Source organism: Pelodiscus sinensis, chromosome 26 (assembly GCF_052426305.1).
Source record: "Pelodiscus sinensis isolate ZL-2025 chromosome 26, ASM5242630v1, whole genome shotgun sequence".
Taxonomy (NCBI): domain Eukaryota; kingdom Metazoa; phylum Chordata; order Testudines; family Trionychidae; genus Pelodiscus; species Pelodiscus sinensis.
Genome location: NC_143077.1, coordinates 21,821,578 through 21,846,085, shown reverse-complemented (window position 1 = coordinate 21,846,085; position 24,508 = coordinate 21,821,578). Strand labels below are relative to the sequence as shown.

General features: G+C 46.9%; 2 protein-coding genes across 3 annotated transcripts in view; one reads left to right on the top strand and one right to left on the bottom strand.

Moving 5' to 3' along the window:
- KDM1A (lysine demethylase 1A) overlaps positions 1-16,801 on the top strand; it is a 143,575-nt gene extending 126,774 nt beyond the window's left edge. For both annotated transcript variants that reach the window (XM_075908909.2, XM_075908908.2), the window contains 4 exons: positions 5,621-5,735; positions 11,087-11,214; positions 12,305-12,451; positions 16,164-16,801. In XM_075908909.2, the coding sequence (XP_075765024.1) occupies positions 5,621-5,735; positions 11,087-11,214; positions 12,305-12,451; positions 16,164-16,349 (576 nt within the window). In that variant the 3' untranslated portion in view covers positions 16,350-16,801. The remainder of the gene's footprint in view (positions 1-5,620; positions 5,736-11,086; positions 11,215-12,304; positions 12,452-16,163) is intronic.
- LUZP1 (leucine zipper protein 1) overlaps positions 13,988-24,508 on the bottom strand; it is an 80,717-nt gene continuing 70,196 nt past the window's right edge. Inside the window, exon 3 of the mRNA XM_075908907.2 lies at positions 13,988-14,191. Coding sequence (XP_075765022.2) covers positions 14,183-14,191 — 9 coding nt within the window. The 3' untranslated portion in view covers positions 13,988-14,182. The remainder of the gene's footprint in view (positions 14,192-24,508) is intronic.

Genomic DNA, 24,508 nt, shown 5'->3' with positions numbered 1-24,508 from the left:
AATTCATGGATATCTGCAATCTAGATATCCATGATTCATGTTTGCAGATGTGGGTACTACAAAAGGGCTCTACCAACCTGCTCTGCTGCTGCCTCCACTGATTTTTAGAACCCTGAGCAGCTGAGATGCAGTGCCCATTAACCCCAGTCCCTGTGCCACCCCTTAGCCTCATCAGTTTATAGCCCCAACTATACGTACAGTATGATGGGGGCTAATCTGGCTATGACAAATCAGGAAAGAGATCTTGGAGTTATCGTGGACAATTCTCTGAAAACTTCCACACAGTGTGCAGTGGTGGTCAAAAAGGCAAATAGGATGCTAGGAATTATTAAGAAAGGGATAGAAAAATAAGACACAGAATATCTTACTGCCCCTGTATAAAACTATGATCCGCCCACATCTTGAATACTGTGTACAGATGTGGTCTCCTCACCTCAAAAAAGATATTTTGGCCTTGGAAAGGGTTCAGAAAAGGGCAACTAAAATGATTAGGGGTTTGGAACGGGTCCCATATGAGGAGAGGTTAAAGCGACTGGGACTTTTCAGTTTAGAAAAGAGGAGGCTGAGGGGGGATATGATAGAGGTCTATAAAATCATGAGTGGTGTGGAGAGGGCGGATAAAGAAAAGTTATTTATTAGTTCCCTAAATAGAAGAACTAGAGGACACCAAATGAAATTAATGGGTAGCAGGTTTAAAACTAATAAAAGAAAGCGCTTCTTCTCTCACAAGAATTCGGGAAGACGGATCCAAGAATTAGGAGCGCAAGTGGTGTTCTCATCCATCCTCCCTGTTGAAGGGAAAGGAATGGGCAGGGATCGTCAAATTGAGGAGGTAAATGCGTGGTTGCGCAGGTGGTGTCGCAGAGAGGGCTTTGGTTTCTTCGACCATGGGACTCTGTTCCGGGCACAAGGATTGTTAGGAAGGGATGGAATCCACCTAATTAAGAGAGGAAGGAGCATCTTCGCGGGCAGGCTTGCGAACCTAGTGAGGAGGGCTTTAAACTAGGTTCGTCGGGGGACGGTGACCAAAACCCTGATGGGAGTGGGAAAGTCAGATACCGGGAAGAAATGCAGAGAGGAAGGAGTAAGAAAGCAGGACCCCTGTTTAGAATGGAGAAGATAGGGCAATCAACTGGTGTACAAACACTTCAGGTAACTAATGCGAGAAGCCTGGGCAACAAACAGGAAGAACTGGAGGCCCTGGCCCAGTCCAAGAAATATAATTTAATTGGGATAACAGAGACTTGGTGGGATGACTCGCATGACTGGAGCGCTATCATGGAAGGGTATAGACTGTTCAGGAAGAACAGGCAGGGGAGAAAAGGAGGAGGAGTTGCACTATATGTAAGAGAGCACTGCGAGTTCTCTGAACTCCAGTATAAAGAGGGAGAAAAACCTGTTGAGAGTCTATGGGTTAAGTTTAAAGGAGCAAACAACAGCAGTGATGTTGTGGTTGGTGTCTGCTACAGGCCACCGAATCAGGTGGATGAGGTAGATGAGGGTTTCTTCGGACAACTGAGCGAAGCTTCCAGATCGCAGGCCCTGGTTCTCGTGGGGGACTTCAATCACCCTGATATCTGTTGGGAAACCAATACAGCAATACACAGGCAATCCAGGAAGTTTTTAGAGAATGTTGGGGATAACTTCTTGACACAAGTGCTGAAGGATCCAACCAGAGGCCGTGCGCAGCTTGACCTTCTGCTCACAAACAGGGAAGAACTAATAGGGGAAGTGGAGGTGGGTGACTACCTGGGAAGCAGTGATCATGAGATGGTAGATTTCAGGATCCTGACCAAAGGAAGGAAAGAGAGTAGTAAACCTTGGACTTCAAAAAAGCAGATTTTGACTCCCTCAGAGATCTGATGGGCAGAATCCCCTGGGATGCTAACATGAAGGGGAAAGGAGTCCAGGAGAGCTGGCAGTATTTTAAAGAAGCCTTATTGAAGGCACAGAAAGAAACCATCCCGACGCATAGCAAGAGAGGCAAACATGGTAGGAGACCGGATTGGCTTACAGGGGAAATCCTTGGTGATCTTAAGCACAAAAAGGAAGCTTACAAAAAGTGGAAACTTGGACAAATGACCAGGGAGGGGTTTAAATGTATAGCTCGAGAATGCCGGGGGGTTATCAGGAAGGCAAAAGCGCAAATGGAATTGCGACTGGCTAAGGATGTGAAGGATAACAAGAGAGGTTTCTATTGGCATGTTAACAAGAAGAAGGTGATCAGAGAGGGTGTGCGGCCCCTAATGGATGAAGGAAGTAACCTAGTGACAGATGATGTGGGGAAAGCTGAAGTACTCAATGCTTTCTTTGCCTCTGTATTCACGGACAAGGTTGGCTCCTGGACTTGGGCGCTAAGTGACGCAAGATGGGATGAAGATGGACAGCCCGTAGTGGTTAAAGAACAGGCTAGGAACTATTTAGAAAAGCTAAACGTACCCAAACCCATGGGTCCGGACTTAATACATCTGAGGGTACTGAGGGAGTTGGCAAATGTCATTGAGGAGCCTTTGGCTATTATCTTTGAAAAGTCGTGGAGATCGGGAGAAATCCCGGATGATTGGAAAAAGGCAAATGTAGTGCCCATCTTCAAAAAAGGGAAGAAGGACGATCCAGGGAACTATAGGCCGGTCAGTTTTACCTTGGTTCCTGGAAAAATCATGGAAGGGATCCTTAAGGAATCCATTTTGAGGCACTTGGATGAGAGGAAAGTGATTAGGAATAGTCAGCATGGATTCACAAAGGGCAAGTCGTGCCTGACCAATCTGATTAGCTTCTATGATGAGTTAACTGGCTCGGTGGACATGGGAATGTCAGTGGATGTTATATACATTGACTTTAGCAAGGCTTTTGATACGGTCTCCCACAATATTCTTGCCAGCAAGTTAAGGGAATGTGGATTGGATAAATGGACGGTAAGATGGATAGAAAGATGGCTAGAAGGCCAGGCCCAGCGGGTAGTGATCAACGGCTCGATGTCAGGTTGGCGGTCAGTTTCTAGCGGAGTGCCCCAAGGTTCGGTTCTAGGACTGGTTTTGTTCAATATCTTTATTAATGACCTGGATGAGGGGATGGATTGCACCCTCAGCAAGTTTGCGGATGACACTAAGCTGGGGGGAGAGGTAGATACGCTTAAGGGCAGAGATAGGGTCCAGAGTGACTTAGACAAATTGGAGGATTGGGCCACAAGAAATCTGATGAGGTTCAACAAGGACAAGTGTAGAGTCCTGCACTTGGGACACATAGTTACAAATGATAGGTTCTTCTTCAAGATGTGTTGCTTATGTCCTTTCCACTTAGTGTGTGTGTGCGCGCTGCGTGCATGAGTTCTGGAAGCTTTTTATCCTTAGCAGTACCCGTTGGGCCAGCCAGGGAGCCCCCTGGAGTGGTGCCGCTATATCGGTGCCTATATACCCTTGTTGGCCCTCCACTCCCTCCGTTCCTTCTTACCGTCCCTTACAGTTGCTGGATTGCTTTTCTTGCTTCTGCAAGTGTGCCCTTAGCACTCTTATCTCTGTAAATAGTTTAGTAGTTCTTGTAGCTAGTGTTATCTTAATTGTTGTTTTAAGTACTTAGCAAACCTCAGGGCTTCAAGCCCTGTTAGTGTTGCCTGAAGCCCGTGGCCTGAAGAGACCCGCATAAGGAGTGCCTTAAGTGCATTGCGGAAGGTCATTTGATGAACTCCTGTAGGGATCTGCAAGTCCTTCAAACCAAGGACTAAGAGGGAACTTGACTGCAGACTCAAGCTGCTGTTAATGGAGTCTGCGCTGCAGTCTGTGGCACCGGAGCCAGCACAGTTGGTGCATAGCATGCTGGAGTTGGTACAAAGTATGGAGACCGCACCTAGATGTTCCAGGGCGTCAACACACCGCTCGGCACCAAGGCTTCATTCCTAGTCCCCGGTACTGAGCTCAGACAAGAGAGCGAGGAAAGGAAGATTGCCCTCTAGGCGGGACCAAGGGGTGCTTCCGCATGGACTTCACCACCGCCTAGATGCAGTGAGGCTCCAACACACCACAGGCACAGGTTGAGCCCCGCACGGGCGAGTAGCCCTGACGTACAAGACCTCTTGGGGGAAGAGGTCCCTCATCTGTCAACCCTGGATACCTTCGACATGGCCCAAGAGCTGATTGAATTGACCTCTTCCCCGGGTCCAGCACGGCGTGGTGTAGAGCCATGTGACAGCCGCGACCGACAGGCTTTAGAGCGGGGCCAAATCCGCCAGAGGGAGTGGTACCGGCTACGTCGGCACGGGGTCAGGGGCTGGGTAGAAGCAACACCATCCCGGCACCTTCAGCACAGGCGGCATCGGTGCGGAAACATCCGGCACCGCACTGGGGCAAACCAGCAGCCATGGTATACCATAGCCAGCACCAAGAGGCACCTGCGGCACCACCTTGATCCGCATCTGAATATTCCTCAGACTCAGATGTGGAGTCCTTTGGTTCAAGGACCATTCTTTCTGTTTTACTCAGAATGTAACCAAGAATTCAAGGACTGCAATGGAAGGCATCACACATTTTCTTTTTTTAAGATAATTTACTCATATTTACATCCCTGTAGCGTGAGTTTTGAAAACTAGTCATTGGGAGTTGTCTGTTTCCTTTCCTGCATTTCTTCTTTATGGGGTTGGTTTTACTAGTTAATTTTAACTTTATTCTTTTTTAGATGGATTTTAAATAAAAAGTCCAGTGACCTAACCATTTGTCTCCTCTTCAGATGAACACATCTAATCCCATATTCTTGTCTTTGTATTTTCAAGCAGTTTCTTGTGAAAGAGAGCAGGTTTACATGTGTAGCTGTAGATGAAAGTTAGACTGATACTATTGTGTGCCTGCACTGCTACTCGAGATGACTCTCTAGTTCCAAGCAACAAATGGTCTGGTAGCACTTTATAGACAGACTAATTTCATTAGTCTGTGAAACATTCAATCTGCTAGAGATTCAGATCCTTAAGAGTGCCTACAAGAAAGTATGAGCAAGACCGTAGCTGGTACGGTAAGTTGGGTTCATACTTCATTTATCTGAAGAAGTGGGTTGTACCCACAGAAGCTCATGACATCTATATATTTTGTTAGCCTTTAAGGTGTTGCTAGACTATTGGTGGTTTTTTAAAAATTTACAGTTACAAATTAACTCAGGTACCCTCTGAAGCTTTTGGGTAGTAATGTTGGGCATTTTTATTCAGTAAGTACTCAACCAGTGCTCCAGCATAGGTAGATGACATTGTGTTGATAAACATGCAAATGAGGCTAACAACCTATGGTTTGCTATTGAATATCTTGTGCCACTTTCTGCAAGAGCTCATGCGTCTAAACACAAATAATTTCACTACCAAATTTTCCCTGGGTTTTCAGTTAAGGAACGCTTCCTCACATCTTGTTCAAACTATCGTGCATGGTTGTATGTAGTGTAACCTGGCGGATGAACTGACCCCTCTGCTGTAGCTTTTTAGTCAGGTTGCAAATTACAATAGGTGGTTTTTGTATGGAAAGGCAATGTGTACATATGTGACTTCGTATTCACTGAATGTTAATATCCTGGTCTTTCCCTTTGTAAAAGCTGTACAAAAAATTGTTCAGTTTTGGGTCCTCTTAACTCTTGAACTTTCTTATTCTAGGTGGTATTATGTTTTGACCGTGTTTTCTGGGATCCAAGTGTCAATTTGTTTGGTCATGTTGGCAGCACTACTGCCAGCAGAGGAGAACTTTTTCTGTTCTGGAATCTCTACAAAGGTAACTATATTGGGTGTTCAATTTTATTGTGTCATTGTCTTTGAGTTCAGGTTTTTCTTTGAGTGCTGATCTCTGTGTGTGTTTCACAGTGGGTAAGCATACTCTCCATGTGTGTTAAGACCAGAAAATTGTAGCCAAGTAAGTCTCTGCCAGAATCCCTGCTCTCCTTTTGGTCTGTGCTGAGGATATAAGGGGTGAAACAGAATGCTGCTTTTATTCCTTCTCACTCTTGAAGTTTGGAGAGTATTGGTAAGAATCCCCATCTTTCCTCAAGTAGTACAGAAGATTCAGCAGGACAGAACATGAGTCATTCTCATCATGTTAAATGGCCCATACATCCTGGCCATCCAGCATTCATTCCCCTGGGGATGACTTAGATTATGCCCAAGCTTCCAGGCTTTAAGATCTGCTTCTGCTGCCCCCAGTCCTTTGTGGGCAGTGATAAACACAAACTCTGTCTCTCCTACTTCAGAGAAGCTCATATCTCTGGTATTGTCCACTCCTTTCCCAGCTGAACATGTCAGGCACAAGAACACCGCCTTTAGAAAAACCAAATGAAGCCCCAGTCACATTCAGGCCAAGGGAGAACCTGGAACACTGACAAGAGCACCTACTCACTCAATGGCTGTCTCAGGAATAGGAACTATTCAAGCAAAGGACCTTTTGTCTGGCCTTCTCACAAGACTCTAAGATGCTCTCATAAGCTTAAAAATAGATCCCCTCCTATATCTAAAAGAAAGGCGTGCTAACTGACCCCACCCAGGTGGGGTCAGTTCTTGCACTCAAGACACAATGTTTTAGGCTTGCCTAAGCTTCTTGGGCTGTGATCAGAAAGCGAATAAGAGTGTGGCTTCTTTCGTATTTCTTTCTGCATATAGAATTATAGGATTGGAATAGACCTCCAGACATCATCAAGTCCAGTCCCTGCACTCATGGCAGGACCAAGCACCATTTACACCTTACCTGACAGGTGTTTGTTTAACCTGCTCTTAAACATCCACAATGATGGAGATTTCACAATCAGCTGCTTTTGTGGAAAAACTTGCCAGCTGTCTACACTGGCTGCTTGAATTTCTGCAAGAACACGGACTTCCTACTTTCTGAAATCAGTGCTTCTTGCGGAAAGACTATGCTGCTCCCATTCGGGCAAAAGTCTCTTTTGCGCAAAGCTTTTGCGCAAAAGGGCCAGTTGTAGACAGCTCAGATTTGTTTTGCGCAAAAAAGCCCTAATCGTGAAAATGGCAATCGGGGCTTTTTTGTGGAAAAGCGCGTCTAGATTGGCTCGGACGCTTTTCCACAAAAAGTGCTTTTGCAGAAAAGCATCTGTGCCAATCTAGACGCTCTTTTCCGCAAATGCTTTTAACGGAAATGCTTTTCCATTAAAAGTATTTGCGGAATATCATGCCAGTCTAGACGTAGCCCTTAACAATTGGGAAGATTTTCCTAATGTCCAACCTAAATCTCCCTTGCTGCAATTTAAGCCCATTCTTCCTTGTCCTATCATGAGCGAATACTTTTTCTCCCTCCTCCTTGTAGCAGCCTTTTATGTTCTTTAGAACTGTTATCCTGTTCCCTCTCACTAAATAAACCCAATTTTTTTCAGTCTTTCCTCATGGGTCATGTTTTTTTAGACCTCTAATCACTTTTGTTGCTCTTCTCTGGACTTTCCCTTTTGTCCACATCTTTCCTGGAGTGTGAGGTCTGGAACTGGACACGACTTCAGTTGAGGCCTAATTAGCAATGAGTAGTGGGAAGAATTATTTCTTGTCTGTCTTACAACACTCCTGCTAATACATCCCAGAACAATTACGGTTTTTTGCAAGACTATTACACTGACCCATTTTAGTGTACCACTCTTATAGCCAGATCCCTTTCGACAGTACTCCTTCTTAGGCATTCATTTCCCATTTTGTGTGTGTATAACTCCAGGAGAAGTGTAGAGAACAGCAGATGCCCCTGTACGTCTCCTTCATTGATCTCACCAAAGCCTTTGACCTGGTCAGCAGAGACGGACTCTTCAAAATCCTTCACAAGATCGGCTGCCCACCAAAACTGCAGAGTTTGATTGAATCCTTCCACATAGACATGAAGGGAACAGTACAGTTTAACGGCAGTTGCTCCGAGCCTTTCAGCATCAGCAGCGGTGTCAAGCAAGGCTGCGTTCTTGCCCCCACATTGTTTGGGATCTTCTTTGCCCTGCTCCTCAAGCATGCCTTCGGCTCAGCAACGGAAGGAATCTACCTCCGCACCAGATCGGACGGCAAGCTATTCAATCTCTCTCGCCTCAAAGCCAAGACGAAGATACGTGAGATGCTGATCAGGGACATGATATTTGCCGATGACGCAGCAGTCGTCACACATACCCAGGAAGAACTACAGTCGCTGATGAGCTGTTTTTCCATGGCCTGCAAAGACTTTGGGCTGACTATCAGTTTGAAAAAAACAAACGTCCTAAGCCAGGACAGTAGACGACTACCAGCTTGACGTCGTCCACCAGTTCACGTACTTGGGCTCCACCATCACCGATAATCTCTCCCTTGACGCTGAGCTCGACAAGAGGATCGGAAAGGCAGCCTCTACTTTAGCCCGCCTGACAACCCGAGTGTGGACCAACCCCAGGCTGACAATCGCAACAAAGATGGCAGTGTACAACGCCTGCGTCATCAGCACCCTGCTGTACGGGAGCGAGACATGGACCACATACGCGAGACAAGAGCGGAGACTGAACGCTTTCCATCTACGAGGTCTGCGCCGCATCCTGGGCATTACCTGGCAAGACAAAGTCTCCAACCTCGAAGTTCTGACTCGAGCCGGCCTCCCCAGCATGTACACCATGCTCCGACAACGTCGCCTGCATTGGCTTGGCCATGTACGCCGCATGGAGGACGGGAGGATCCCAGAGGACATCCTCTACGGGGAACTGGCATCTGGGAAGAGAACCACAGGGCGCCCGAACCTGCGATTTAAAGATGTCGTGAAGAGGGACATGAAAGCCATCGACATAAACACGCAGTCCTGGGAAGACCTCGCAGCAGACCGCCTGAAGTGGAGGGGCACCCTGACCACACAGCTCAGGTCAGGCGAAACGAACATGATGCGTGCATCAGAAGAAAAGCGAGCCCGCAGGAAGTTACGCAACAACAACAGCCAGGGAACCACCTATAGCTGCGACTTCTGCGGCAAAGAATGCCTGTCCCGGATTGGCCTTTTCAGCCACCAACGACGCTGTCCCCGACGCTGTCCCAGACAATCCGACACGAACCAAGACGAGAACTAGGATACGTCATCCATGGTCAACTGACCGACGGAGGCCAACAACAACTGATTGCTCCTTCCTAAAGGGAGTACTTCGTATTTTTTTCTTTATTGAATTCCATCCTATTTACCTCAGACCATTTCTCCAGTTTGTCCAGATCATTTTGAATTATAATACTATCCTCCAAATCACTTGCAACCCCTTTAATCTTGGTTTCTTCTGCAAACTTTGAATGTATTCTTTATGCCATTATTCAAGGTATTGAACTGAACCAGCCCCAGAACTGATCCCTGTGGAACCCCACTTATTATGCCTTTTCAATGTGGCACTGAACCATTGATAACTACTTTCTGGGAATGGTTCTCCAACTAGTTGTACATTTACCTTTACAGTAGCTCCATCACGGGTTGTTCCCTAGTTTAAAGAGGAGGTCATGCGAGACTATATAGAAAGCCTTACTAAAATCTTTCAACCAGAAAGGACACTGTCTCAACGACTTAATTACCTGCATCAGAAGCCTTTTAAATCTGCACTTGAAAGGGAATCCTCTGAACTGTCATTCATGCTAATATTCGACACTCTATGCGGGGGTCTCAGCAAAGACTCTAGCTATCTTACCCATTACAAAGACAGCTTCCCCAATTATCACCTCTAATACCATTAGCTCACAGACATTTACCTTTTCCCCCTCCCTCCCCCCGCATCCCCCTTCTGTTCTGAAATTTGATTTGTCCTTTTCATGTGTGTTCATTTTTTTAATTGTATCCTTTGGTATATATGGTTGTGGCTATTTTCTTCCACTATTTGATCTGAGGAAGTGCGTCTGGCCCACAAAAGCTCATCATCTAATAAACCATCTTGTTAGTCTTTAAAGTGCTACATAGTCCTGTATTTTGTTTCAGCTACACCAGACTAACACGGCTACATTTCTGTCACTTACTAAAATCTAGATATACTGCTATTAGAATGGTTTGACATGATTTGTTCTTGACAAATCCATGTTGACTCATACTTATCACCTTATTACAATCTAGATCTTTGTAAATATGGCTTGAGAATTTAGTACATATGGTATATCTAGACTTTAGTAAGAAGACATCTCCTCTCAGGAGTTGACACAATTTTGGTCCCAGTCTCTCTGCTGATTCATCCTTTGGGACAGCACTTCAAGCGATCATACTATCCATATACATGCATCCTCCTCCTAGTACTGCTTGGCAGTCATCCACTGTGGAAGACAGAGAGAGAGAGGCCAGCATTTGAAGCAGAAAGGAAAGTTAGTTACCCTTTGTAATTGGAGTTCTTTGAGATGTGTGGTCCTGTATTCCACTGCATGCCATCCTTCTGCTTCAGACTTTCCCTGGTTCACAGTAAAAGAAAGAGTTGGAGTTATTGGTCTGCATGCCTCATGATACTCTCAGCACTGACTGATACACACGAAGGGACACAGATGCAGACCAACAAACACTACTTGCTAGAATTCTCTAGTCTCAAATGCATGGAGTAAATACATATATTTACAGTCAAATACAAAGAACTGCGGTGTCAAAGAACTCCTGTTATAAAAAGGTGAGTAACTTCCCTTTACCAAGCAATCTAGGTCACTCTGTATGACTGTGCTGTTGTCTTCATTGTTTACCACTCTGCCAGTCTCATCTGCATATTTTCAGTGATTTTTTTTTCTTTCCAGATCATTGATTAAAATGTTGACTAGTCAGTACTGGAGTTCCACTACATACATCCCATGATTATTCTTTTTTTAAATAAAAAAAAAGCAATCATGTCTTTAATGCAGGTCCCCATCTCTTATCAACTTAATGCTTCCTAACATGATTATAAACAGTGATTTTTGACTTTCTAGTCATGTGGATTGTCCCAACTAACAAAGTGTAACAAAATGTCTATTTTAATTCTAATGTAACCCTTATTACCTTTATTTCAGAGTAATATTAGGCCATTTTTAAAAATAATTTTGTTGGGTTTGATTTGCCCTGAAAATTTAAGTTCTGTTCCACATTTTTCTGAGTTTAAATATTTTGCTTATAGTTCTACAAATTAATCAGCATCTTGATGTATTATTCTTTCTCCTCTGTAGCTCCGATTCTCTTGGCCTTAGTAGCTGGAGAAGCAGCTGGGATCATGGAAAACATCAGTGATGATGTCATTGTTGGGCGTTGCCTTGCAATTCTCAAAGGCATCTTTGGCAGCAGTGCTGTCCCCCAGGTAATACGCCCACTCTATTTGATAGATCGGTCTCTGTGTCTGAGCAAACATAAGAACCCCAGATAATTGAGTGCATTAGCCATCTCTTTGTGGTAGGTATTTATGCCAGTGTTTCAATGCCTCCATAGTTTATGGAAGTGCCAGCTGTCCTTTTCCTAGGACCTGTTTATGGAGTGACTCCATCAAGACCATAACCATTTCTCAATGTCAGAGATTTCAGATGGGTTTTTAATTGTTCCCTAGGGAGGACAACACTTAATCTGACAAGCTCTAAAATTTTGTAAACTAAAATGGGCAGATATACATACATTAATACATACATTAATTCAAGGATTCTATCTTTGGACTTGCATCAGGGCAAGGACAGCAATTTCTGTGAAAGGAGCTACATACTTTTAATGCATTTAGCACAGAGGATCCTAACTGATCTAGCACAATGTTTACCTTTTTTATACATTTATTGCAATATCAGATTCTCTAATGGATCCCAAAAGCAGTTTAAACTGCAGCAAGGGAGGTTTAGGTTGGACATTAGGAAAAAGTTCCTAACTGTCACGGGGGTTAAACGTTGGAATAAATTGCCCAGGGAGGTTGTGGAATCTCCATCTGTGGAGATATTTAAGAGTAGGTTAGATGTCTATCAGGGATGGTCTAGACAGTATTTGGTCCTGCCATGTGGGCAGGGGACTGGACTCGATGACCTCTTGAGGACCCTTCCAGTCCTAGTATTCTATAATTTTTAGTCAGGCAGGATATTTCCTAAGATGCTTCATGAATTTCAGAATGGACCTCTTATTTTCATTCACAAGTGCCATTCTGAACATATGCCAACTAACTGTTTTGGTTGTATTCCAAATATTTGGATTCCTGTATTTTCTCCTTGTGGTATCTGTAGTATTGTCCTGTTAAATGTGTTTGGTTAAATAACTGCAGAAATGAGCTTCGTGATCCATAAAAACTTTGGTGGAAATATTTATTTTCCCTGTGTCAAGAAATATAGACTCCATGGTACTGTTAGGATCTTCATGCTTATTTTATATGCTATAAATTGCTCTTGCAAAGCTAGTGATGTATACAACTCTTGTCTTAGCCCAAGGAGACAGTGGTATCCCGTTGGCGTGCTGACCCTTGGGCCCGGGGGTCCTATTCTTATGTAGCAGCTGGATCTTCTGGAAATGATTATGACTTGATGGCTCAGCCAATTACTCCAGGACCAGCCATTCCAGGTTCTCCTCAGGTGAGAAAATATACAAATGTGGTTAGAAATGACTGGCATGAGAGCACAAATGGAATTTTTAAGAGCCATTTGGGAAACAGGAGCATTTGGCAATTCATCCAATCTCCAGATATCCTCTAATTATAAGAACTGGTCAGAAAACAGAATTTCTTTCCTTTGGGAAATGTATAACACTTTAAAATTTTGTTTCTGTTCTAAGTTGAAATTCTAAACAATTTCTATTTGGAAACAAGGAGATTTCATTTCAGTAATGTCACTGCATTATAAATTATAGTAAGTGTACAATGCTCACTTAATATTTTTTTATTTTATTACAAATATTTGCACTGTGAAAAACACACTCTTTGTAACGAATGTGCAGCTTACAAATGTAGAAATTTTTGTTACATAATTGTACTCAAGAACAAAAACAATGTAAAATTTTAGAATCACTTGGTCTGACTTCTTGTTCAGCCTATCTCTATGAGAAGCAAATTGGTTTACTGCCTGCTGCTTATTTACAATGGCACCTAAAAATGAGAGCAGGTGTTTATGTGGCACTTTTGAAACTCATATTGCAAGGTATTTATGTGCCAGATAAGTTAAATGTTCATATGACCATCCAGAGGGACATGCTTCCCTGCTGTTGATGCTTATTTAAAATGTGTTAATTTAAATTTAAGATTGAACTCCTTGCTGGAGAAATGTACGTCTCCTACTTTGTTTCACTCACATTCTGCCATATATTTCATGTTATCTAGCACATGTTCATTTTAAGAACACATTCACAGCAGATTTGACAGAACACAAAGAAGATATCAATGTGAGTTTTTTAAAAATAGCTACAGATTCTTAAACCTTGGGTCAAGTAATGATGTGCCTTCTAAAATCCAAGAGAGATGAGATGTATATCTTAAGAGCAACATTCCAATGCAGAAGCTGTAGAACCCCAAACCACCAGAAAAGAGAATGGTAGCATTTGACTCAGATGACGAAAATAAATGTGCGTCAGTCTGCATTGTTTTGAATTGTTATTGAGCAGAACCTGTCATCAGCATGGATGAATGTTCTCTGGAATGGTGGAAAGATTCATGTGTACCCTCAGCATGAAGGTACACTTGAGCCTTTAGTGCATCTAGCACATGACTATCTTGCAACGCTGGCCATAAAAGTGCTATGAAGTGGGCAGATGACATTGTAAACAAGAAGTGGGCAACATTTTCCTCTTGCATATTGTAACTATGTTTGTTTTGAGAGATTGGCTGCAAAAGAAGTAGGACTGGTGGACTTGAAGGTTCAATGTTTTATTTTTGAATGCTGTTATTTTTTGTCCATAATTCAACATTTGCAAATTCAACTTTCATGATTAAGAGGTTGTACTACAAATTGAGACTAGTTTTTTGTTTTTACAGTGCAAGTGTTTGATAATAAAGTGAGCACTGTACACTTTGTATTCTGTGTTCTAATTGAAAATGTAGAAAACTGCCAAAAATATTGAAATAATGTTCTATTTAACAGCGTGATTAATCGTAATTAATTTTTATTGCTTGAGAGCCCTACTCGCAATATACTCTAATATACAATATTAAATATAAAGATTGAAAGAAAATGTTTTTACCTTATTGAAATGAGACAGTTTTCACACTTCTCCATTGAAAATGTTATCACTGATGTGTGCTTCCTGTTGTGCTGTTATTTCTGTGGTAACATTTTTCACCTGCCTGTTGACAGTGAATGTGCTTAGCTCTTAATTCAGTCCTCCTGTTCAAGAAGTAAAACCAAGAATTTAACTCCTCTTATACCACAAAAAAAGATGAGGGTAGATGATGATATAACACAGGTTCTGTGTAAAAAAAGCATAAATTGGCCTAATGCATCCTCTACCTGTTAGGAAGCATCTACTGAAACGAGCGTTATTCTCAAAAGGTCTTCCTAGCCTGCAAGTTGCTTGAGGCACAGGACAGAATTTCAGCTCAGCCTTCACCATGATGCAGTCAGGAGACACCCTGTAACATGTAACCACGTTTGCAGAGTGGGGTGCAGGGAAAACGTTGTAATAAGTTACAAGAAATGCCTTTGAAGAATCATTTTAAAACGTTCGTGGTGAAGGGTGAAGAGTGATGAGATAAAGTAAAGGGATTAGGGAGAAGTGTCCAGAGTGCAAGTCCTATCTCCTGCCAACCTATTGAGTAAATGGGGAATTCCCTTAAAACGGGACTTCTGAACACCACATGGTGAGGCTCCAGCGCCAGAGTCTTATTTAGTCTAAAAACTGTTATGGCTGGTTAAATCCATTAGTTTAGCTAGCACTAGCTGCATTGCTAGATAGTGGGCACTATGGACTATAATGTACAAACTGTTAATTATCTGTGGTTTTTCCCTCTGCCTTTATTCACAGTCCACTATGTCAGTGTGCACTAGTGAACTTTCAGTGCACAGCAGCAGGGCCACAAGGAAATTTAGGATATGTGGCTTATAGATTTAAATCCCAGCTCGATGTGCAGTAAATGGCCATATAGAAAGGCCTTTAATCTGATGGGTTGCACTGCAGAGAGAACCCAACATTGTGTGGCCTCTGCTTCTCAACTTCTGCCTTCCAAAGGCTTCCTTTCTCCAGAACAAAACTCTAAAGATTATTGCCCACCCCATCTATAAAGTGGCCCCAGGCCGCCCTGGAAGGGGCTGAGCCTTGGGCAGAAGGGGCAGGGCCAAGACACTTCATACTTTCCTGGCCACCAACCCTGATTGGCCTGGGGGTGGAGTGCAAGATGTCCCTTCCCCCCCTCCCCCCCAACAGGTTAGTTCTGAACAGCTGGCAGTTCTCTCTAGATGCCCACACCGCTGGTGTCAGGAGGAGACTTTGTGCGCCCCTCCTGCCTCCAGGTCAATGGGGGCCGAAGGAGCATGCGAAGTCTCTTGCTCCCTACTCCCACCCTGCAAAGATGGACCAGATCGTCCATTGGCAATTAGCTCTAAGCACTGCGTGCTCCCCCAGGCAGACTGACTTGGGGGCTGGGGAGCAGCAGAGCATCCAGGGGCCAGATCAACCCGTTTGGTGGGCCAGACCCAGCCCATGGCTGCTCTTGCTCTATGGTAATCTTTCTTTTTGCCCTGAAGCCCTGCTCCCTTGTCAGCTAGCAGGAAAGTGTTCCCATGTCTCCTTAAAGCTGAACATTTGAGAGAGTTGGGAACCAGATGCTGATTCTCCTTGGAGCAAAAGGTATTTCTCATAGACTCATAGACTTTAAGGTCAGAAGGGACCATTATGATCATCTAGTCTGACCCCCTGCACAGTGCAGGCCACAGAATCTCACCCACCCCTCTTAGAATAATCCTCTCACCTATGTCTCAGATATTGAAGCCTTCAAATACTTTGAAGGCCCCAACATGCAGAGAGTCCTTCAGCTGTGACCTGTGCCCCATGCTACAGAGGAAGGCAAAAAACCTCCAGGGCCTCTGCCAATCTACCCTGGAGGAAAATTCCTTCCTGACCCCAAACATGGCGATTAGCTGAACCCTGAGCATGTGGGCAAGAGCATTTGTTGAAGGAAAGATTAAAACATGCCCTGAGGTTACCTAGTTCACACCTAAACTAGCTTTGTGCAGTAGCAGTAACTCTGAACAGGAGAAATGCTTATTTCTCATTAGTTCTACTGAGAAGTGTAGCAGTGATGAGAGAGAACCCGATTAAGCAGAACAGTCTTAACAGTGTGCTGTTTGTTCTTCTTCTCAGCCGATTCCTCGCCTCTTCTTCGCAGGAGAACATACAATTCGCAATTACCCAGCAACTGTCCATGGTGCTCTGCTGAGTGGGCTGAGAGAAGCAGGGCGCATTGCAGACCAGTTTCTTGGGGCAATGTACACACTGCCTCGCCAACCTACACCTGGTGTTCCAACACCACAGACCCCTAGCATGTGAGGGACATGCTGGCTGCCAGAGGAGTGATGGATTCACAATGCATTTGCTGAGGACAGGATGTCTTCATAGTCTGTAGCAGTAGCTACTGAAAGCAGTGTGCCAGGAGTCACTTCTTAGTGTCATCCCATTGAGATGGCCTTATGAAATAAGATCTATTGCCCATGCATTAGGTATACAGATCCCTGTCTGTCTTAGTGTCTGTGTATAGCTCTTACTGCCAAACTAGTCAGGAATTCCTGTGGCAGTGAAAATACATTGGGAATCCAGGCTACTGGTGTTGAGCTGCATTTCTTTTGAGACCTAATGAACTTATTAGTGTGTTCACACTTCAGTAATTGCACAGAAGGTTTCATACTCCAGTAGCTGGCTGCTGTTGGTAACAATGTGAACTTGTCTCTTACATGGAGTGTTTTTGTTTAGAAAAAATAAAAAATAAAGTTTTCACCAAGTTCCTTTTTTCCTCTTTCATTTGAGAATTAAATTGGTGCAGTTCATAGAATCATAGACTCCCAGGGCTGGAAGAGACCTCAGGAGGTCTTCGAGTCCAGCCCCCTGCCCAAAGCCGAACCAACCCAACTAAATCATCCCAGCCAGGGCATTGTAAAGCCAAGACTTAAAAATCTCTAGGGGTGGAGATTCCAAAGAGGCTGGAGAGAGGCTGTTCTCAGTAGTGACAGATGGCAGAACAAGGAGCAATGGTCTCAAGTTGTGGTGGGAGAGGTCCAGGTTGGATATTAGGAAAAACTATTTTACTAGGAGGGTGGTGAAGCACTGGAATGGGTTACCTAGGGAAGTAGTGGAGTCTCCATCCCTAGAGGTGTTTAAGTCTCGGCTTGACGAAGCTCTGGCTGGGTTGATTTAGTTGGGATTGGTCCTGCCTAGAGCAGGGGGCTGGACTTGATGACCTTCTGAGGTCTCTTCCAGCTCTATGGTTCTTAGATTCTTTTTTATTTTTGAGAAATCCTCACACACCCTCCAAAAAAACAACAACTTGTTGAGCAAAAAAAAAAGGGGGGGGGACGGGGACTGGGGCCAAAAAACAGTCACAGCCCCTTTAATTCCCAGGACCTGTGTTTATTTAAAAAAAGAATGGTTTCCAGTACTCCAGGCGTGTGTTCCAGCGGACACCCAAGCCAAGAATAACAGAAAATACCGGACATTTCACATGGTATTTTCTGGATCTTTTTACTGGATGGACTGGGCTGTTTCCTATGGGGGACTCGGGGGGCGGGGGGGCAGGGATGAATGCATGGTGCAAGGAGGCAGGAAGACAGATCCCATGGAATGGGTCTCTTCACACCCCTCTTCCCTTCCTTCCCCCCCATAATCTCTTCATTTCCCCCAGTTTGGGAACCTATGGTCTAGACAGTACTGGGTCCTGCCATGAGGGCAGGGGACTGGACTCAATGACCTCTCAAGGTCCCTTTCAGTCCTAGTATTCTATGGTCCACCATGTAGTTGTTATGGTTCAATATTGTCATTCTGGCTTGTGAAAATGCAGGACACTTGATAATTTTGCAATAACTTCAACAAATGCAAAGTTGCAGTCCATCTCCTATTCATCAGTTACCTGGTTAATGTTAGGTCACACCGGGGCTGCCTCTGGCTCCCAGACCCCTCTGGACCAGCCCATGTCTACAGCAAGCTGGACTCCCTACAGACAGAGGTTGCACTGGACAATGGTGGAGTCCCTGCCAGCTGGGACCCCAGGTTCCTCAGACAGGGGGAGCATTCTGTTTCCTCAGTTTTCCACTGTACTAATTGCATTCACAGCTCATGCACTGGGGTACTCTCCTGTTGTTTTACAGCCTTTTCCACCTTTTCAATCCACTCATTCCATGGGATCTGTCTGCCTCCCTCCTCACACCATGCATTCATTCATTCAGTCCATTACTTCTGGCAGCAGTGCGTCCAATGCAATTCCTTTCAGCACTTCTACATCTCCTCCTCCTGTGGTCACCCTAGTGTATGTTGGAATCCAGTCAGCCAGTTTGGCAACTTTGCAAATCCCTTCAGGGCAGCTATAGCTCCAGACAACTTAAAATGTTTTTGACCTACACATTTAATCATCTGTGCAATGTCATCATCAAAACCAAGAGTATGTGAATTTAGCAGGCCCCATGATGTCTGAACTAGCAATGGTTTCTGGTCAGTCTCATCTCTCTTGCCTCCAGTAGTTGTGAACATTTATGTAACCATACTAAACATTGGTTAAAGTTTTCAGAAGATGAGGGCAACTCCTCTAGCAGTTAACTTGTTGATTTTTAAAAGATTGAGCCTGGCTGCTGAAGCACTGGGTTGAGATGTATCTGACTCAGTACACTCTGTATACTGTGGCATTATATTCCCCCTTCTTTCCTCTGTTTCCAACCAGAGGAAAGCAGGGCACCATGAAAATGCCAGGGAGAGGGGGGTGGCTGGCTCTCAGGGGCTTCTTTGTAAAATGGAGAGGAGAACACCGAACCTGCACCCATCCCACTTCCTGCCCAGCTGGCCACCTCATCGCTCGCCCCGGTAGCACCCGGGGAAGAGTCCATCCGGAGCCCAGCTCTCTTCAGCATTGGCCATTCTGGTGACTCTCCAGTCCTCGCACGGAAAGTGGAGGAACCCATCCAGTGCTGCTTTGCCCACCTGCCCCAGAGCCCTGAGGGAGGTAAGGGTGATGAACGGAGAAGTGGGGATAAATCTGAGCTGCAGCCTGCCTGGGCTGGTAGGAATGAACTCCCAGGAAAAGCCCCAACAGAAAAACGCTGCCTCGGAGATGCGGTGGGAGACTGGCAGTCAAAAGGAGGGGAACAGGTGATCCCAGCAGGTTGGCACTGGGAGACAATGCATCTGTAACTTGGGGAGGGTTTATATTTTTTGTAAGCAGAGCTTATAGGGTTAAAGTATTTAAAGGCTTGGTGGAGAACAGCCCTAATAGGGGAGCAGCAGGTTCTCAAGGAAGACATGCCCCCATCTGGGTTTCCCAGGTGCAAGCTCTAGCCAGTCTCTCTCCCGCAGCTCAGCTCTGTTCCTCACTCTGTCCACTCACTGGTGAGTTTCTTGATCCCTCTCTGCCATCCCAGCCCAACCACTCCAATGGGACATCTGGAAGCCTACTATGCAGCATGAGGCTGCAAGCTCCCATAGTTCTAGAGCCTGTCTGCTGCATTCCATTCATCCCATCCCAGCTGCTCCCACTCCCACCCCTTCTTACCAAACAGATATCGAATTAAATTTGTAATCTCCCTCCACCACAGCCCAGCCTCATCCACATACATCACAGGGCATTCAGCAAGAGGAGTGATGTTCCACACCTTTGTCCCTCAAACAGGGATGCTGACAGCACCTGAGAAGGGCAGGGAAGTGATCTGCATGCCCCAGCTACCCTCGGGCGTAGGGCAGAGACCAGGTCCATGCTTAGCATTGGGATAAACAGGAAACACTTGCTGACCAGTTCCCTCCTGAGTCAAGGACCCAGTAGGTGGAGTCAGGGAGGGGACAGCAGGATGTCTGTGCTAATGAGGGACTACATCATTGACGCCCCTCCCTCTGGACAGGGGCACCATTTCAGATCCGAAAGGGGGGGAAGAGAATGAGAGCTTGGGGTGTGGGCTGAGGACAGTGTTACTGAGTACAAGCCAAGCACCAAATGGGGCGGCGGGGGGGAGAGGGGAAACCAACCCCCATCTGTCTTCCTCCCTCCCCCCTCCCCCACACACACATCATCTCTATCCAGGGGTACCTGCTCACTGGAAAACTACTTTTTTTGGCAAACAGCAGTTAGCTGACAGGAGCCCTGGATCTCATTTCTATCTAAAAGAACATTAAATACATATTAACCCCCCTCAGCTCTAACACGAACAGAGTTTGAATCTTGCGGCAAGTCGCTCAGCGTTCACTGGTTAACTTTGTATTCTACTTTGTTACTAAGTCTGTGGAGAGAGAGAACCTGTCAGGACTTCGGGCGCGCTCTCAGCTCTGGAAGAAGAGTGGGGTCTAGAACATGGGTTCCCAAACTCGGGGGGTGTGCCCCCCTGGGGGGCATGAAGAACTTTGGGGGGGCGCAAGGCGACCCAACCCCCCCCCCTCCAGTCCCCTGCAAGTGGGCACTTGTGCAGCCACTCAGAAGAGATCTCAATTCTGCCCAGGCGGTGCGCAGAGAGCCCGCAGCTTGAGGTTTGTTTCTGCTGCTGCTGCCCATAAACATTGGTTCTGCACAGGGGTGGGAAAAGCTTAGCAGGAAAGTTGCTGCCACCCCCAGCACATCCCTGCTGGCACTGCAGGGCCCCATGCCCGTGGTCAGGATAACGCAGGGCTGTGATCCCAGAAGCCCTGAAGGGCCGGGTTGACCTGGCTCCACATAGCCATGTATTCTGCACTGGTGCTGCTAATGCTTCTCTGCCAGAGTAGTCAGTCAGCAGCACGGGGTGAGGGTGTATATATAGTGGGGGGTGGGTAACATACCCCAGGAGCTGAACCCATAGCTCCTGCAGTGGGGGAGCGTGCACAAGGCTTACCTCTCCCCCTCACAGCCCCACTCTGCCCCCCTGTCCCCTCAGATCCCCACTCTGCCCCTCCCCCATAACCACCCTTAGAGCTCCACAGTGACCACAGACACCAATCACTCTTGTTTCCCAGGCCTGGCCCTGTCACTTTCGTTTCTCGCTCAGCCTGGGCTAGACTGGAGGTCACTGCAGTAGGTCACTGGAGTCACTCATCTGGCTGAGCCCCCTGTTCAAGGCAAGGATAGTTTTTAATGTTGCCAGGCTGGTTTTCAGGGTCATCTTTTTCCACCATTCTCCCCCCGGGGATGCCCCTAGGAAAGATGAGTGCAGAGTCACTCTGGCAGAGACCCCTCTGGGGTGAACCCCCTAGCCAGGGATCTGAGGGTGTGTGGGGACAAGCCGGCCAAAACCCAGTTGTAAATGGCAACGTGCAAGTTGCATGGATATGCCATTGGAGGGATAGGGAATCAAAGCAGTGTCATGGGGATGGAGGTGTGTGGTGGGAAAAGCTTAGGGTTAGAAGGGGGCGTGAATCCAGGTCTGGTGGGCAGAGAGCTGACCTTGCCCCTTGGCAGACACATCGAGTAGCAGCAGAATGTATTCAAGAGGCCACCACTGTGTCCAGGTGCCCTGCTGAAACCATGGTGCTAATGACCTGTAGGAGAAGCATCCCCAGCTGCAGGGCCAAGATGAAACACTGTCACCAGCAGGGTGAGATACAGGGCAGATGGCTGGCAGCAGCCCAGGCACCAGCCTGTCCCTGCACAGAGCTGGGCTCTGTCCTGACTAGACCCACCAACCCCCTCCCAACCTGGGAGGGAGAGGAGGAAAATCCTGCCCACACAATAGCATGCAACTGGCCACTCAGCACGCAAACACCTAGAAGGTTGGGTCCCCTCCCAAGGCCACAGGACAAACGTTCTGATCTGAGAGCGAGTGTAGCACTGATATTGTACAGCACACCGGGGAATCCAGGGGGAGCGGTACCAGCTGCTGGTACCAGATACATTTGAAAAGAGGTGCTGAGTTCGTTACTGGTGACCGCTACAGCAATCGGTGGGCCAAATTCATGCTCTAGTTCAGGGGTGGGAACCATTTTTGAGTTGGGGGCTGCTGATCCACAGAATAATCAGTTGGGGACTGCACACAAGTGAGAAGCAGAGAAAATTCCCTCACTGTGGCCCTTGACTGAGGAGAAAGACACTCCCCAGATCAGCGCCTGGGGGGGCCAGCCTAATAGATTTTGAGTGCTCCAGCCCCATGGGGAATGAGGGGGGGGGCTGGAGCACCACTCTCCCAACGTTGGTGGGGAGCTGAGCCTGAGGGGCTGGATGCAGGCAAGCTGAGAGTCGCAGCTGGCCCCCAGACCTGCAGTTCCCCACCCCTGCTCTAGGTCCTGGCTCGGGGCCAGTGGAATCCCAGCAGGACTGGGTCAGGCTGTAGAAGGCAGCTGATGACCACAAAGCTCAGGACTGACCACTGCTACCACACGTCCCACCCTGGCACTGCCCACCTCTCCCGCTCTCAGCAGAACTCGCTTTTTCAGTGCTGCCCAGCACTGCTGGCCCCGCCCGCCCAAGGCACTGCCCGTTCGCTCACTGGTCTTTCTGGCCGGTCATGCCAAGCACTAGAAGACAGAGACCTGCAGCTTCACAAAACCGGAGCCACAGCCTGAGGCAGGCTCACAGAGCCTCCCTCCTCACTGGGACACTGTAGTCCTGTCACCAACGAGGCTGCCCAGGGAGGGCTCTATGTTCATCCTCACTCTGTCCTTCCCCAGCTCTGAGTGCACCCTGCAGGCTGGCCTAAGCAGGGACACACACCCATCCCTGCTCCAAGCCTTGGCTGATGGAGGCAGGCTCACCCTCAATGGCTGGCTTGGGTGCATAGGGGGATTGGCTAATGCTAAAGGGAGCAGCTCATGCCTAGGGCCCAGCAGCCAGACCCGCAAGCCCTGTGCTGTACCAGGTGCTGTACAACACCCGGGGCGGGGCTGACCTGATTCCTCTCTTGTTGCCTCCCCAGCCAAACCCAACTGGACACCTAGGTCTAGAACCCACCTTCAGGAATTCCGGTAGCCCCTTGGGCAGTTGGAAATTCTCCTGTGCTGGTCATTGGATGGTTGTGGCCTGCGCAGAGGCCACCCCATGAGGTTAGGGAGCAAGGCCTGAAGTGCACATGATGCCCTTGGCGAGGGGAAGAGAGGGTTGATACTGCCAAGGTTCTGTCGCACCCGTAAGGCAGGGGTGGGGTACCATTTTGGGTCGGGGGGCCACTGATCCACAGAAAAGTAATTTGGGAGTCGCACACAAGAGAAAAGCAAAAAAAAAAAAAAAAAAAACCCCAAACCAACCCTCATTGACATGGCCCCTGACTGAGAAGGAGAAAAACACGTCTCACGTCCCAGCTTCTAGGAGTGCCCAGGCTAGTAGATATTTCCCATAGTGGGGGGCCTTGAGCACCCTCATGTGCTCCCCAATGCTGAGTGGGGGAGTCCTGAGGGCTGGAGCCAGGAAAGTTTCCCCACCCCCCCCACCATAAAGGCTAGAAAGCAAGTGTTTTGTGATGAAAGCTGAGACGCAGAGTAATGCCTGTGCAGTAGGGCCCTGATTCCTGGTGCACAGGGCCCTGCCTCTAAGATGGGAGCCACAGGGTATCCCTAAAACAGCTGAAGAGCAGAGCAGGAGAGACCCTGACGCCTGCTGCAACACCGCCTGATGTCATCCGTTGGAGTGGTCCTTCTTACCTCCACTGGGCAGACACACCACCGCAGCCATTCCTCCTAGTCCACACCACACGCCATAGAAAGCGATACTCAGACACATGCTAGTGGGGAGTTCCTCTGTGTATCACAAGGGGGAATAATTCCAGATGGCTGAGCCAGTGCCCCAGACCCAAGTGCTGGAGAAATTTGGCATCCTCACTGGGAGCTGGTTCTAAGCTTCATGGTTCTCCCCTTTCTCTGTAATGGGCCAAACGAGAGCCCCAGGCCCAGACACCCCCAAGTGCATCAGCCCAGTGGGCAGGAGCTCATCACACAAGATCGTTGATCACAACTGATGCTGATTGGCCCCCTCACTCAGCACGGCGATAGAACAGCATCTTGCCCCAGAGGAGTCCATCTAGGGTGGGGCTGAGGCACTGACAGGGCACTGGGACATGCCCCAGCTGCCTCCCACTGAGTCACCCACATGGATCCTCAGCTTGGCAAAGAAACAGGCAATGGACAGTTCGTCTCTTCTTGGAGACCTGTCCCCCTATGAACATGGCAGAGGACATTGACTGTGCACTAGCCCAGGAAGCTCTTGCATTCCTGCCCACCCAGTCTCTCTGAGCGAATCCAGCCAACAGCCTTTTTATTTTGTGCATCTCTCTGTTTATCGCCCTACACATATTGAATCTAACATTTGTGTGGCCGGTCAAATCTAAGGGGTCACTGGAAAATGGTAGAATGTGTCTTTTACACTGCTTTTTACCTCCACCTTAGTAACAGAGCCCAGACATCCAGGGAAGGGACCTCTTCAAAACTATTGCAAGGTGTCTACAGAGGTAAGTGCTAATAAACAAGACTGGGTAATTGATAAGGGTTGTTCAGTTATGTTCGCTGATTGAGACGTGGTATTTCTTATTGCAGATGGATTCTGTAATTGATGAACTAATGTCCCGCTG